The 13,744-nt window shown below is 37.8% G+C and overlaps 1 protein-coding gene across 1 annotated transcript in view; it reads right to left on the bottom strand.

Annotated features, from left to right (window-relative positions):
- CMYA5 (cardiomyopathy associated 5) overlaps positions 1 to 13,744 on the bottom strand; it is an 89,497-nt gene that overhangs the window by 50,307 nt on the left and 25,446 nt on the right. The window contains 2 exon segments of the mRNA XM_039874913.1: positions 1 to 2,420; positions 2,423 to 5,808. Coding sequence (XP_039730847.1) covers positions 1 to 2,420; positions 2,423 to 5,808 — 5,806 coding nt within the window.

Genomic DNA, 13,744 nt, shown 5'->3' with positions numbered 1-13,744 from the left:
CTCTTCAGAAGTTTTAGTTGATAAGGTCTCACTGTTACCACTGGAGATAACAAGAGATTCTGGTTTTTGTAATGATAAATGTGATTCTCCAGCAGAATGTGGCAGAACCTGCTTTCCGATTTCATATGTATGGTCTTTATCTGACAGAACAGCCTTGAGCTGCCCTGTCATCAGATCATCACTGGCAGAGGAAGCTAGCAGCACAGATCCCAGTACACTTTCTTCATGATTACTTGCCAAATCTCTTTCTGGCTTTTCCAGCATCCAGTTTTCATCCTTTGGAGAAATAAGGGTATCTTTCATTTGTGTTTCTTTAACACCTGCAGACTCGGCTATCACAAGTGATTTTGATTCTTCTAAAGGAAAATTCTCTTTCATAATTGAAAGTTGTTTAATACCTAGATCTTGTTTATCCACAAAAGATGTGCTTACATCAGGTAATTTAACAGCCTGATCTGAATGAAGTGCTTTTTCAGGCTTCTCTTGTTCCATGAGAAGGTGAGAAGTGATGTTTGATGGTTCAGTTATACTCTGGGGTACAGGGAATGTATTTGGTTGGTCTCTCTCTTCATTCAGTGTAGTTACAATATTCTCTGTTACTTGTGCTTTCAAATTTCCTAATGAGCTTATTTCTTGTTTTTCTCCCTTTTTAAAGTCAGCTGAATGGTTCAAGCCTTCTGATAATCCTTTTAAAGAAAAAGCATATGGATGAAGTTCTTCTGTGTTGTCTCCTTCAACTAAAGGGGTAAGTGCTTTTTTTGACTCTAAGCTGACTACCTTAGGAGAAATAGATTTAATTTCTTGACTCTGAGGTTCCTCCTTAAGGCATGATGAAAGCTCTGAAATTTTAGGCTCTGTAGTTGGTACTTGAAGTTCCCTGTTCTCTTCTTTACCTTCTCCTCTGCTCGTAAGCTCAACTAGGTCCTTCTCTAAGACAGAATCCTTTGTTTTAGTTGTGGGAGATTTTATTAGTTTTGTATCCACAGATGCACTTTGCCTACCTAAACCACTAGTGGATTCCAACTCAGCATTTGGTAATTCTGATACTTGGTGTAGCTTGTCTTTCTTATCAGGTTCCAAAGAGAGCTCTGCCAGAGCAAGATCTTGTTTTTCTGACAGGGAATCTCCCTGAGCTGTAAGAGATATCTCCATGGCCTGTTTGTTCTTATCATCACTAAGGGTTGGTAATGTCAGAGCTAAATCTTCTAGCTCTAAATTTTCCATCTGGGGAGAAGAATTTTCCATCTTTTCACTTATGCCTTTTGGAACTATATGTTTGGGTGCAGGTGACACGTTTTGCGAGAAAGGAAGTTCAGTTCCTTGTTTCTCTATCTCACCACCTAGATTGAGCAAAAGCACATGTTTGGGCCCTGATACCTCTGAGGCAGACACAGAATTCTTTTTCTGTGATGAAGCCAAACGTTCAGAGTCAAGGACCATAGAAAATGAAAGACCTTGTTCGTTTTCCATCCTTGCGTCCTTAGATACATCTGCATGCTGAGAAGACAGTGTTTTGGTTATTGGCAAGACAGGTTTAACTTCTTCAGTTTCTACTTTTGACAAAATAGAATGGTCTGATATAGAGGATACACTTGGAGGTGAATCAAATTTAATTTCCTTCTCTGCTTCTGACCAAGCTGGATGTTTGGATGCAGCAGTTTCAGTGGGAGAAGAACTAGCTTTAATTGCTATCTTTTCTTCTCCTTTAAAAAGTGAATGCTCATCTATAGATGTTACCCGTGGTGGCAAACCACTTCCTAATTCACTCTTTTCTACTTTTGTTAAGAGTGGATACTCTACAAGGGTGGTAAGAGAAACCTCTGTTGACTTTTCCTCTTTTGCTAATTTGGTTAAGCTTGAATCATGCTTAGTTACAGATGTAGTTATTGAAGAACTGGGTTCAATTTCTTTCTTTACTTCTTCTGATAAAGCTGAAAATTCTGGTGTGGATGGTCCATGTTCAACTTCCTTTTCCACTCCTGGTGAAGTTGAATGCAGTACTCTAGGTATACCAGTTGTTTTAGAATCATGTTTCACTTCTGTTTTTAATGCTGATAAAATCTCAGGTTCAGATAAAGATGTTTCTTTTACTGGTGTATATGGTTTTATTACTTCGGGCTCATTCCTCGACAACGTTCTCTGTTCTAGTTCAGATGTCACAGTTGGAGCTAAATTGGATTTGACATCCTTCTTTGGCTCATCTACCAAGTCAGGCAGAACTGAATATTTCATCCCAGACCCTGGAACATTTGGAGGCTGAGGCTCCATTTCTTGATCCCGTGATCCACGTGATGTAGCTTCTTCAGATTCAGGCACAATTTCTTCCTTACTTTTAACTTTTAACAAAGCCATCTGTTCATTTGCAGCTTTTGGAGTGAGCAATCCTTCGGGTTCTTGTTCTTTCTTAAATGCATGGACGAATCAGGTGAAACGGAATATTGAGATGAAGGCAAAACGGATTTGGTTTCTTCCTTTACCATGGATGATTGTGTAGGTAAAGAAACAGGGGTTGCAGCTCCTGATAAACTAGTCTTATTTTCTCCCTTCTCCAATTCACTGGTTAAATACGGTGAAATCAAATCTTCCAACTTAGGTTCTAAAAATCCTTGAGTTACCCGCTTCTGTGCCAAAATGAGATATTCAGATACAGACGTTGAGGCTGTTTGAGCATCTGTTTTCTCTGCTTTATTTGTTGCAGGTGGCAGACTCAAGTCTTCAGGTGCAGATATCGAAGGGAAAGGTTCAGCTTGTTGCTTCTGTGATGAATCGAGATGTTCAGGTACAGGTGTAGCAGCTGTTGGTTCAATTTCTTCCTCATCTGCTTCTGAAAAGTAGGAATACCCTGAAGCAGATATTGCAGTTAACAGTGAATCAGGCTCGATTTCATTTTTCTTTGTTTCTGGTATTCTATATGGTGGGACTGAAACTTGTGAGGCTGAGTCTGGAGAAAAAAGTTCAGCTTCTTCAGTGTCTTCATCTGACAAAACAGTATGTTCAGATGGCGATGTTAAACATATTGAAGAATCGGACTCAAATTCTCTTTTCTCGGTTTCCTGAGTTGCATAGGGTGGAAATGAGAATTCTGACACAAATGCGGAGTCTGGAGAGAAAGGTCCAATGTCTTCTTGCTCTTCTTCTGAGAAATTCATGGGTGAGGAGGCACCTTTTATATTTAAAGGGGATCTGTGGACAATTTCTACCTCCTGTGATTCTGGTGTTGCATATGGTGGTACTGAAAATTCAGAAGCTGAGGTGGAAGAAGGTGTGTACCGCTCCATTTCTACTGTCTCTTCTTCTGATAGGACCACATATTCAGATGGAGTGGCTGAAAGTGGTGGGGCTTGGTATTCAGAAGTCACATCAGCTATGCATGGGGGGAGAGAGTGTTCAGACACAGAGGCCACATCTGGGGAATACGGTCTAGTGTCTTCCTTCTCTTCTTCTGACAGAATCATGTGCTCAGAAACATTTTTTGATTTTAACAGGGGCACATCATCAATTATTTCCCTTAGGGATTCCTGTGCTATATTTGGTGGAACTGCATATTGGGAAGTCAATGTCGAATCTGGTGTGAAACGCTCTCTTCTTGGGTCCTCTTCTGATAGGACTGCACATTCCGATGCAGCAGTTGAAAGGAGTGGTGACTGGCACTCAGACGTCATCTCAGTTATGCATGGGGGGAGAGAGTGTTCAGACACAGAGGCCACATCTGGGGAATACAGTCTAGTGTCTTCCTTCTCTTCTTCTGACAAAATCATGTGCTCAGAAACACCTTTTGATTTTAATGGGGACATATCATCAATTTTCTTGAGTGACTCTTTTGTTGCCTGTGTTGGAACTGAATATTCAAAAGCAGATGTGGAATCTGGAGCGTGACGCCCACTTTCTGAGGCTTCTTCTCCAGACAGGACCATGTGTCCCAGTGTAGCTGCTGAAAACAGTGGGAACTGGCATTCAGAAGTCTTCTCAGTTATGGATGGTGAGAGAGAGTGTTCTGATGCAGAGGCTGAAGCTGGAGAATAAGGCTCAAATTCCTCATTTTCCTCTTCTGACAAAACTGTATGTTCAGACAGAGCTTTTACATTGGATGGAAAAACTGCCTCAACTTCTTGCTTCTCTAGTTCTTGGTTCATATCCTGTGGGACTGAATACTCTGATACAAAAGCAGAATCAGTAGAAACAGACTCATTTTCCTCCCTTTCTTCTTCAGACAAAGCAGCATGTTCAGGTGTTGATGCTGTCAGTAATGGCAGAATGGTCTCCTCTTCTTCTCCCACTTCAGGGGCCAAATGTGGTGGGAGGGGCTTCTCAGAAACCGATGGACTTTCTGGGTAATCGAGTTCTATGATCTCTTCTTCCACTGAGTTAAAATCTTCAGGTTCAGAGGTAGCAGTTATTGGTAGAGAAGTTTCCATTTCTTCTTCCACTGGTTCCTCTAATACTAGCTGTTCAGAAAGAGAAATAGATGGCTTAGGCACGTTTTCTTTCTTCTCTCCTTTGACATCAAGATGAGGAGGGGTTAGTTGTTCGGAAACTGGTTCTGCCTTTTCTAGTGAAGTCAGGTCCAGTTCTTCTCTTTCTGGGCCAAAATCTTCCTGGATAGATGCTGACAGACCTGGTGAATCTGTTTCCAGAGAATCCTTCTCTGCCTCCAGTGAAATTGAATGGTCAGAATACACATCTTCCTTCTTTACATCATCCACTAAAGGTGGTGAGACTGAAGAGTCATGCTCTGAAGTTACAGCTTCTTGTACATCAGACTCGAATTCCTCCTTTGCTGTTTCCGGGAACACAGTTGCAGATGTATCAGGCGTAAGAGAGGAAGGCTCCATTTCAGAAGGTTTTGCTTCGTCACCTGGCTGTTGTGGCACTGACTGTGAAGGGCTGAGCTGTGTTTCTAGTTCTACTGTGTCATTTATAGAAGAGGAATCTGCATGCTTGGTGGCAGATGCAGCCTTTAGAGGAGAATCAACGTAAATTTTTTTTTGATCTTCACGACTAAATAAGGAGGTCAGGGACTTTGATCCTTTGGACAGCGTACCTCCCCAGGGTGAAGGAAGCTTTTTTACTTTATCATCTTCTATGCTTTGGGTTACTAATTTGTCAGTTTTGGAAATTATATTAGAATCACGATTGCCTAAATCTGGCTCTAGACTAATGGATGCATCCTTCCCCTTCCTATAATGTATTTCCTTAATTACGTAACCCTTTGGCAATGTGCCATAAAATTGTAGTGGAATTAATTCTTCTTTAACTGAATTAAACATCTTAATTTTATATTGTACTGTTCCTATGTAGACTGGTCGTAACACTAACGGCTTGTGTTCCTTGTATATTGCTCCAGTAATAGGAGGTGTATTTGAGGTGGTCTTCTTTTTTCTCATTTTATCATAATCGCCAGTAGATGACTTCTCTTTCTGGGTTTTCAGTACCTGGCCTTCTGAAACTAAAGGATTTTCTTTTTTGTTTGCTGGTACATCTTGGGATTCAAAGGAATTTCTTTTTTTGTTGCCTTTGCGACGCAACGATGGTGAGCCATGCTTTGACTTAGACGCTCTTTTCCTAACCTTTTTAACTTCATCCACAATAAAGGAAACATTCCCTGCAGGAGGATTCATAGTCGACCCTTCTAGACTACATACACCAGAAGTCTGACTTTCTTCCGAAGCCCAAGGAGTGGAAGACCTACTTGAATTGGTCTCCCAGGTTATTCCACTATCTTCCCGCTGAACTGTCACCATGGAAAAGGAGGGGTCAGATATGATACATTTCTGCTTGGTCTTGCCCTCTTCGTCCTGGTCTGATAACCTACAGTAAGTAATAATAACATTAATAATTATATTATAATAAAATAACCTTATATTAATTACTTGTGATAATAAGCAAATACCATTTTACCAGGTAAAGGACTAATGTGAAATTAAAATACAGAAATAAATATCGCCACCCATATCAAAAACAGAGAAATATACAAAATAAAGTTTTAAAATTGTCAAATACAATAACACATCCCAGGCTAGAATGACTCAATATCCCCAAACTCAAAAAAAAGCAAACATTAAATTCATCACCTCCACTTATAAGGATTGCCCCCGACCTGCCGGGGCTCACCCAGTCACTCAGGCTCACTCTCTAGTCACCAGGACCTTCATAACAGCTCTCGCGTCTGTGCCATCCATTACTACTATTGCCGCCCCAGCCTAGCTCTTTATCACATCACCTCTAGATAATTGCACTAGATTCTTAAATGGTCAGCAGGTATCACATTTACCTCCTACCCTCCCCCACCCTCAATTCATCCTGCCCATCTTTCCAGACCACCTTTACTAAAAATTGTTATCATGTACTCCCTGTTCAAAAATCTCAGTGAAATTTCTTATACCTATAGAAAAAAAGTTCCTAATCCTTAGCTCTTTGATTCCTAGCTGACCTCATTTCAAAGCACCAACTCCACCTACCCCAACATAGTACATTTTAACTCTATAATTCACTGTCCACTAAATATATCATGGGAACTCTGAATCAGGACCATAAAAAGGACACAGATCACAGAATATACAGAGATCACAAAAAATGTCAGCCTACTGTACTGTAGTTTCCTCATCTGTAAACCAGAGGTAATAACAGAACCTACCTGATACAGTTGTTGTGAAGATTAAATTAGGTACATTAAATGCTTAAGGAAAGTGCCTGGCATGTAGTTAGTGCTCAATAAACATTATCTGTAATCAGGCCTTCCATACAATCCTTGGACTAGAGATTACGGGAGCGTGGGAATGGTCATTTTCAACTGCTAAAGGTATTTGGAAAGGTGGTCTCCCTGGACTGCTCTCATGTCCCCGTAAGAGATGGCTGGCTTTGGCTGCCTCTCAACTGCCATTGAACATCTGTCTCAGACTCTACAATACTCTGGAATTTTTTTAAACCTCCTCCTCCCCTGTGTTCATGCTGTTCTTCCATTTAGAATGCTTCTTTCCCATCTTACTCCACCTTTTCTGCATATCTACATTCTATCTACTCTTTAAGGCTTAGTTTAAACCTCCACTGTTACCATTCCTGACCAGTTCAGTAGTCATATCTGCCATCACTTCATAAACATTAAGTTCAAGATTAAAACTCCAAGGGCTCTTTCTTTCTAGGGATATGGCTACAATTTGAGATAAATACAAACTACTGACTGGCTTACACCTTTCTACAACAAAACAAAAATAAATACTCTCTATGATAAAAAAACCACTAAGCATAAGTATCTAATGAACGTCCTTTTAAAAACGCACTCAGTTAGAATTTAGGTCTCTTGCTAATAATTTTTTAAAATCATCAGTCACTGCTTATATTAGTGGTTCTTAACTCTGGACACATTTTAGAAATCACCTGTAAGGAGCATTTAAAAAATATTGATAACACCCATAGTCCTCCCCACAGAGACTCTGATTTAATTGTACTAGGGTAGAGTCTTAGCATTGTTATGTTTTTATATTTTAAAAGCTTCCAGGTAACTCCAATATGCATTCAGAGTTGAAAATCACAGGCCTAAACAATCCTAGCTATGAAACTTAATAATGCATGCCTTTCTTGCTTACCCTGAACCCTTCCTAATTTGTTAGGTTACGCTAAGAGCCAAGACCAGCAGGTACATTCTACTCTCTTTCCTTAAACTTCAGAATTTGCAGTCTGTGGCAAACGGCTAGGGACTGCTGAGATCCTGATCTCTTTAGCCCTCACCAAAGCCAGGTAGAGCCTGGGGCAGCTAGAGCCCCTGGGCCACTATCTTCAATAGCAAGCAGACTCATCCATTCACCCAAGTGTGCCATAAATAATATCGTTTTCTATATATGCCATGAATGAAAAGGGCTAGAAAGCAGTGGGAAGAACTGGTTTCTCCATTTCCCAGGCAACTCTGGCTCTCACTTATTTGCTTTAGTATTAAACTTAATACTAAAGTATTAAGTACTTTACTGAACTTAATTAAGAATTAATGCCCTATCTTGGTTCTAGACTGAAATTTTAGAATATTTTTTTCAGGCTCTTATACATAACTTTTTAAAGTTACTCCTCAGAATTTTCAATTCCTACTACTCCTCCCTTCTATTTAACTTAACAGAAGCAGGATAAAATTAAAAATTAAGGTTACAACATGTAGCTTGGAAGTCAGTATTTTGAATGCCAAGGAGTGCAGTAGTATTACAAAAGCAACTATAAATTCAATTTGGAGTTAATTATTGATTGAATGTACTCAACCAGAGTAGTTTTCCTTACTAGCTAGAATGAGCTCAAGAATGCTTAGCAGAATATCCAAAAGGTGATTGATCATAAGAAGACAGTTACTGAGGTGGGTTCACCCAATCATTTGCTTACTCATTCACTCATTTATTTTTTCAGTAGTGAATTTTTATTGAATTTAAATACTAGAATACAAATATAAAGACACAAAATCTCCTCTAAAGAAATTCAAAATCCAACACAGAGACAGAATTAAATATTTTAATACAGTATGTTAAGTACTATAACAGAAGATAGGAAAGATATATAGTGAGAACATAAAGGAGGGAAGACTTCACACAGGGAAGATACTTGGATTTTGAAGAAGAAATGGAATTTGCCAAATGAATGAAGAGTGGAGGTGGTGTGAAGATGGGGGAGGTCATTTCAGAAAAATGTCACAGTATATGCAAAATATGCATATGAAAAAATTAGTATAGCTCACTGAAAAAAACAAAAGCATTTTGGGATATCTGGATTATAGGAGAGAAGCAAAGGATAAAAGAATGACAGAGCCAACAGGAATCAGGGAATGACTATATTAGCATGTGTAAAGCCACAGCCCAAGTATTCATATTACACTCAGTCTAATGAAACAACTTCCCTTAATAGATGAGAAATGGTCCCATAGAGTTCAGAAATGTATTTTTTACTCAGGAACATAAGTGTTCTCATCTATGCAAAAATGTATACATCAGCTTTTCATAGTTAGTGGATATTGGCTATGAATATCATTTCATTCATTCTCTTCTGATTCTCACATAGCAAACTCTTGATTTTTGGCTTCCCATGTAGACTTATCTGTGGGGGTGAGGATTAAAGACAGACTTTATTGGTGAAGTCATCTGGACCCAGAGTCTTTTTTTGGTAAGGTTTTTAATTAACAGTTTAATAGTTATGTGACTATTGTGTCCGCATTGGTATGTTGTAGTTTTTTAAAAATTGACCCATTTAACCTAAAATTTTTAAAACTCATTGGATTAAATTTGTTCATAATATCCTTTTAAGAGCTTTTACATTTTTGTAAGAACTAAAATTTGATCTATTTTTTCACTCCTGATATTATTTGTGTCTTTTCTCTCTCCTTCTTTCCCTCTCTCTCTTGGTCTTTTTAAATATTGCCAGGGATTATCATTTGGTAGTCTTTTCAAATAAAGTTTAGCTTTATTGATTTTTCCTATCTCATAAATGTTTATTATTTCCTTTCTTCAACTTCCTTTGGGTTTAATTTGCAATTATTTTTCTACCTTCTTGAGGTAGATTCTTAGATCATTATTTTACACCTTACTCCTTTTCTAATATATGAATTTAAGGCTATTCACTTCTCTTTAAGAAAGATTTCGATGTATCACATAAAAATTTGTGTATAGTATCTTCATTATTATTAATCTCAAAATATTTTTGAATTTTCACTGTGATTTCTATGTGACCCAGAGATTATTTTAAAATAAGTTTCTCTTCTACGGCCATGCCACCCTGAACACGCCTGATCTCGTCGGATCTTGGAAGCTAAGCAAGGTTAAGCCTGGTTAGTCCTTAGATGGGAGACCATCTAGTAAGACTGGGTGCTATAGGCGTAAAAATAAATAAATAAATAAATAAATAAATAAATAAATAGATAGATAGATAGATAAATAGATAAATAGATAGATAGATAAATAAATAGATAAATAAATAAATATATATATATAAATAAATATATAAAAATAAAATAAGTTTCTCAATTTCAAACTACATGGGGATTTTCTAGTTATCTTTTTGTTAGTACTTTCTAATTTAATTGCATTATAGCCAGAGAATTTATTTTATATTAAGTTAAACTGTCAAATTTGTTGAGATTTGCTTTATGGCTATACAGCCAAGATGTTTTATTTAAAAAAAATTTTTTTCCTTCTCATTTATTTTTTTCTTTTCTTTTAATAATTTATTTATTTTAATTAGTTTCAAATATACAGTACATTGGTTAGACATCTACATAGTTTGTAAAACAATCCCCCCAACTGCTCCCTCCCTCCCCTGACCCTCCACCTAGCCTTCATATTAATGCTAACTGCATTCCCTATGCCATGCTTGTGACCATCCATCAGCTGCTAATTTGTACTTCTTTAACTCTTCACCCCATTCTCCCAGTCTCCCAAACCCCCTCCCCTCTGTCCATCACCAAACTGTCCACTATATTTGTGAATCTATTTTTGACTAGTTTGTTCTTTTTATTCCTTAGATTCCGCATATAAGTGAAATCATAAAGTGTTTATTTTTCTCTGTCTGGCTTAAATACCTTTTAGGTCCATCAAAGCAATATCTTTTTCCGTCCCCTTCCTTTTAGTCTGTGTGTGTCTTTTAATCTGAAATGAGTCTTTTGTATTTTTTCTTCTTAAAGAAGTCCCTCCAACATTCCATGTAACACTGGCTTAGTGGTGACAAATTCCTTTAGCTTATTTTTGTCTGAGAAGCTCTTTATCAGTCCTTCAACTCTAAATGATAGCTTTGCTGGATAAAGTATCCTTGGTTGTAGACCCTGGGTCTTCATCCTGTCAAATATTTTTTGCCAAGCCCTTCTGTCCTGCATAGTTTCTTTTGAGAAATCAGCTGCCAGTTTTATGGGTGTTCCATTATAAGTAACTATCTGTTTTTCTCTTGCTGCTTTTAATAGTCTTTCTTTGTATTTAACCTTTGGCATTTTAATTATGACGTATTGTGCTGTGGGCCTCTTTGGATCCCTGGTTTTTGGAATTCTGAGCTTCCTGGGGTTTTATGTTCATTTCCTTCACCAGGTTAGGGAAGTTTTCCATCACTATTTCTTCAAAAAACTGTTCAACATCTTGATTTTCTTCAGTTATGCCGATCCGATGGATATTTGGACCCTTAATATGTCCCATATGCTCCTTAAATTATTTTTATAGTCTTGGCATCTTATCTTTTGCCATTCTGATTGCATGTCCTTGGCTTTCCTGTCCTCTGGTTAGGGCACTTGATCCTTTTCTTTATTCATTCTGTTTATTCCTTTGTTTATTACATTTAATATACTTCATCTCAGTTAGTGTATTCTTCATTTCAGACTGGTTCCTTTTATAATTTCCATTTCCATTTTTATTTTTTATCTCTTTGTTGAAGTTCTCACTGAATTTAACCAAAAGTTCACTGAGCATCTTTATAACCAGTGTTTTGAACTCTGCATCTATTAGGATATTTGACTCATATCTGGATCTCTGTTCTGTTCTCTCATATGGTTTCTGCTTCTTTGTCTTCCCAGTTTGGCTACCTTTCCATGTCTGCTTCTATGTACTAAGCAAAGCTCCTAAGTCTCCCGGTCTTATTAGAGTGGATTTGTGAAGTAAGTGTCCAGTGGCACTGTCCTGAGAGGGGTTCAGCTGCAGGCCAAACTTAGCCCAAGCCTCTACCCCTCTGGCGCCACTTGTTAAGATTCAGCAAGCAATCCACAGATGCTGTGCTTATAGTTGCTTCAAAAGGCCACACCAGAAACCGAGGCCAGCTGCCTCCAGTGTGAGTCTATGTGCTGCTCAGCAAGGAGCACCTGACTCGCTGAGGCTATACCAGAATGTGGCTTGGGTGGGGCCGCTAGTTGGGGAAGGTGGGATTTCAGAAAATCCTCTGGGTAGAGCGACCTCTGTTATCCAGTTTGATGACGTCATGGCTATGGCGGTGTGGTGTCTGCACACTGGTATGGGTGAGGGCTCAACAGGGAACAATGGATACCACCAGCACATCTGTACAGAGTGGGTCTCACTTAGGCCTTCACTCTGTCAGTGTCTCCCTGTAAGTCCCTGGTAACCCCTGAGCACAGCTAAATACACACTGGTGCTCAGAGCGAGTAGGTCCGTCACCGCAACAATCCGCTCACAGACGCAGCTCCTTTAAAAGGCTTCTGCCACTGCCACAGCCTCTATCTCACTCAGCCACTCGAGATCGAGAAGCCCTGTGTTCTTGCCCTGTCCTACCTTCTGTCATTGCAGGGTGACTTCTTGTATTTCTCCCTAGTTGTATGGCTTGTTCATCTAAATCTCAGGCGATTTTTTCCTTGTTGCTGCTCCTTGTTTCCATCATAACTTTGATTTGGTCACTAGAGGGATGAACAGAGCCTCTATCATCTACACCATTGTTTTTCCTCCCAAATTGTTTTATTTTTAAAAAAATATTTATATGTTCTTGAGAAAATGTGTCCTGAAGTTTTTCAGCAGCATTCTATATATGTCAAGTAAGTAAGATTTCTTAGTTATGGTATTCAAATCTTTTTTATCTTTAGTGGTATTTTTGTCTGCTTGTTCTATCAGCTACTGAAAGAGACCAGTTAAAATTTCATATTATAATTATGAATTTGTCTCTCTTTGTAGTTCTGTTAATACTTGACATATATTTCGAAGCTATGTTATGAAGTATAAGTAATTTCAATATCTTTCTGGAAATTGTAACTTTTAATCATAATGAGATGTCCATTTTATCTGTAAATAATGTTTTTTGTATAAGTACACTTTGATACTAACAAAGCTTTGCTTTTATATTAACAAAGTTATACCAGCTTGGTTTTGACTAATGTTTTGCCTCGTCTATCTTTTTGCATTTTTTACTTTTAGCCTTTCTGTAACCTTATATTTAGATGTGACTCTTATAAGCAGCATAAATATTTTTAAATCAATTCTGACAATTTAAATGGAGCACTTAGTCCATTTAAACTTACTATAATTACCATATATTTGGGGTTAAATCATCTATCTTTTTATTTCCCATCTATTTGTACTACCGATTCCATGTTCCTTTTCTTTCTCTTTTCTTGAATCAAATATTTATTTTTATTCCATTCCCCGCCCCCGCCATTAGTCTGACAATTATATTTTAACGTTCTTTTAGTGATTACCCTAGGGATTACAACATGCATCCTTGATTCATTAATTGGTGTCTTTTATCTCTTTCAAGACAACACAAGGACCATAAATCATTTAGTGTCAAGTTACATCCTATTATAATTGTATATTTTAATTCTATAAATGTTTTTAAATCCCATTCACAAAATTTTATTGTTTTTAACTGTCAATATTCATTTATATTTACCTAGAAACTGAATCTTTTTATTGTGTTTCATTCCTTCCTACATCCAAGATTCCATCTAGAATCACTTTCTTCCTCCCTGAAGAATTCCCTTTAGTATTTCCTTTAGTGTAAATCTGCTGGTGACAAATTATCTCTACATTTTTCTTATAAAGTATTTTTACACCTCCATTCTTGATAAATATTTTTTCAGGACACAAAATTCTAAGTTGGCAGGTAATTCTCCCAACACTTTAAATACATCATTCCACTGTCTTCTAGCTTCTATTGTTTCATTGATAAATCAGCTGTTGGTGTAATGTTGTTCTGAAGGTAATCTAGATTGTTTCCCCCTATTACCAGGTTGTTTTTAAGAATTTTGTTGTTGTCTTTAGTTTTCAGAAGTTTTACTACCATGTACTTAAGAATCTTATCCTGC

Source organism: Pteropus medius, unplaced genomic scaffold, assembly GCF_902729225.1.
Source record: "Pteropus medius unplaced genomic scaffold, Ma_sr-lr_union100, whole genome shotgun sequence".
Classification (NCBI taxonomy): Eukaryota; Metazoa; Chordata; class Mammalia; order Chiroptera; family Pteropodidae; genus Pteropus; species Pteropus medius.
The sequence above is the reverse complement of the archived record's forward strand: the minus strand, read 5'-3'. Positions and strand labels throughout refer to the sequence as shown.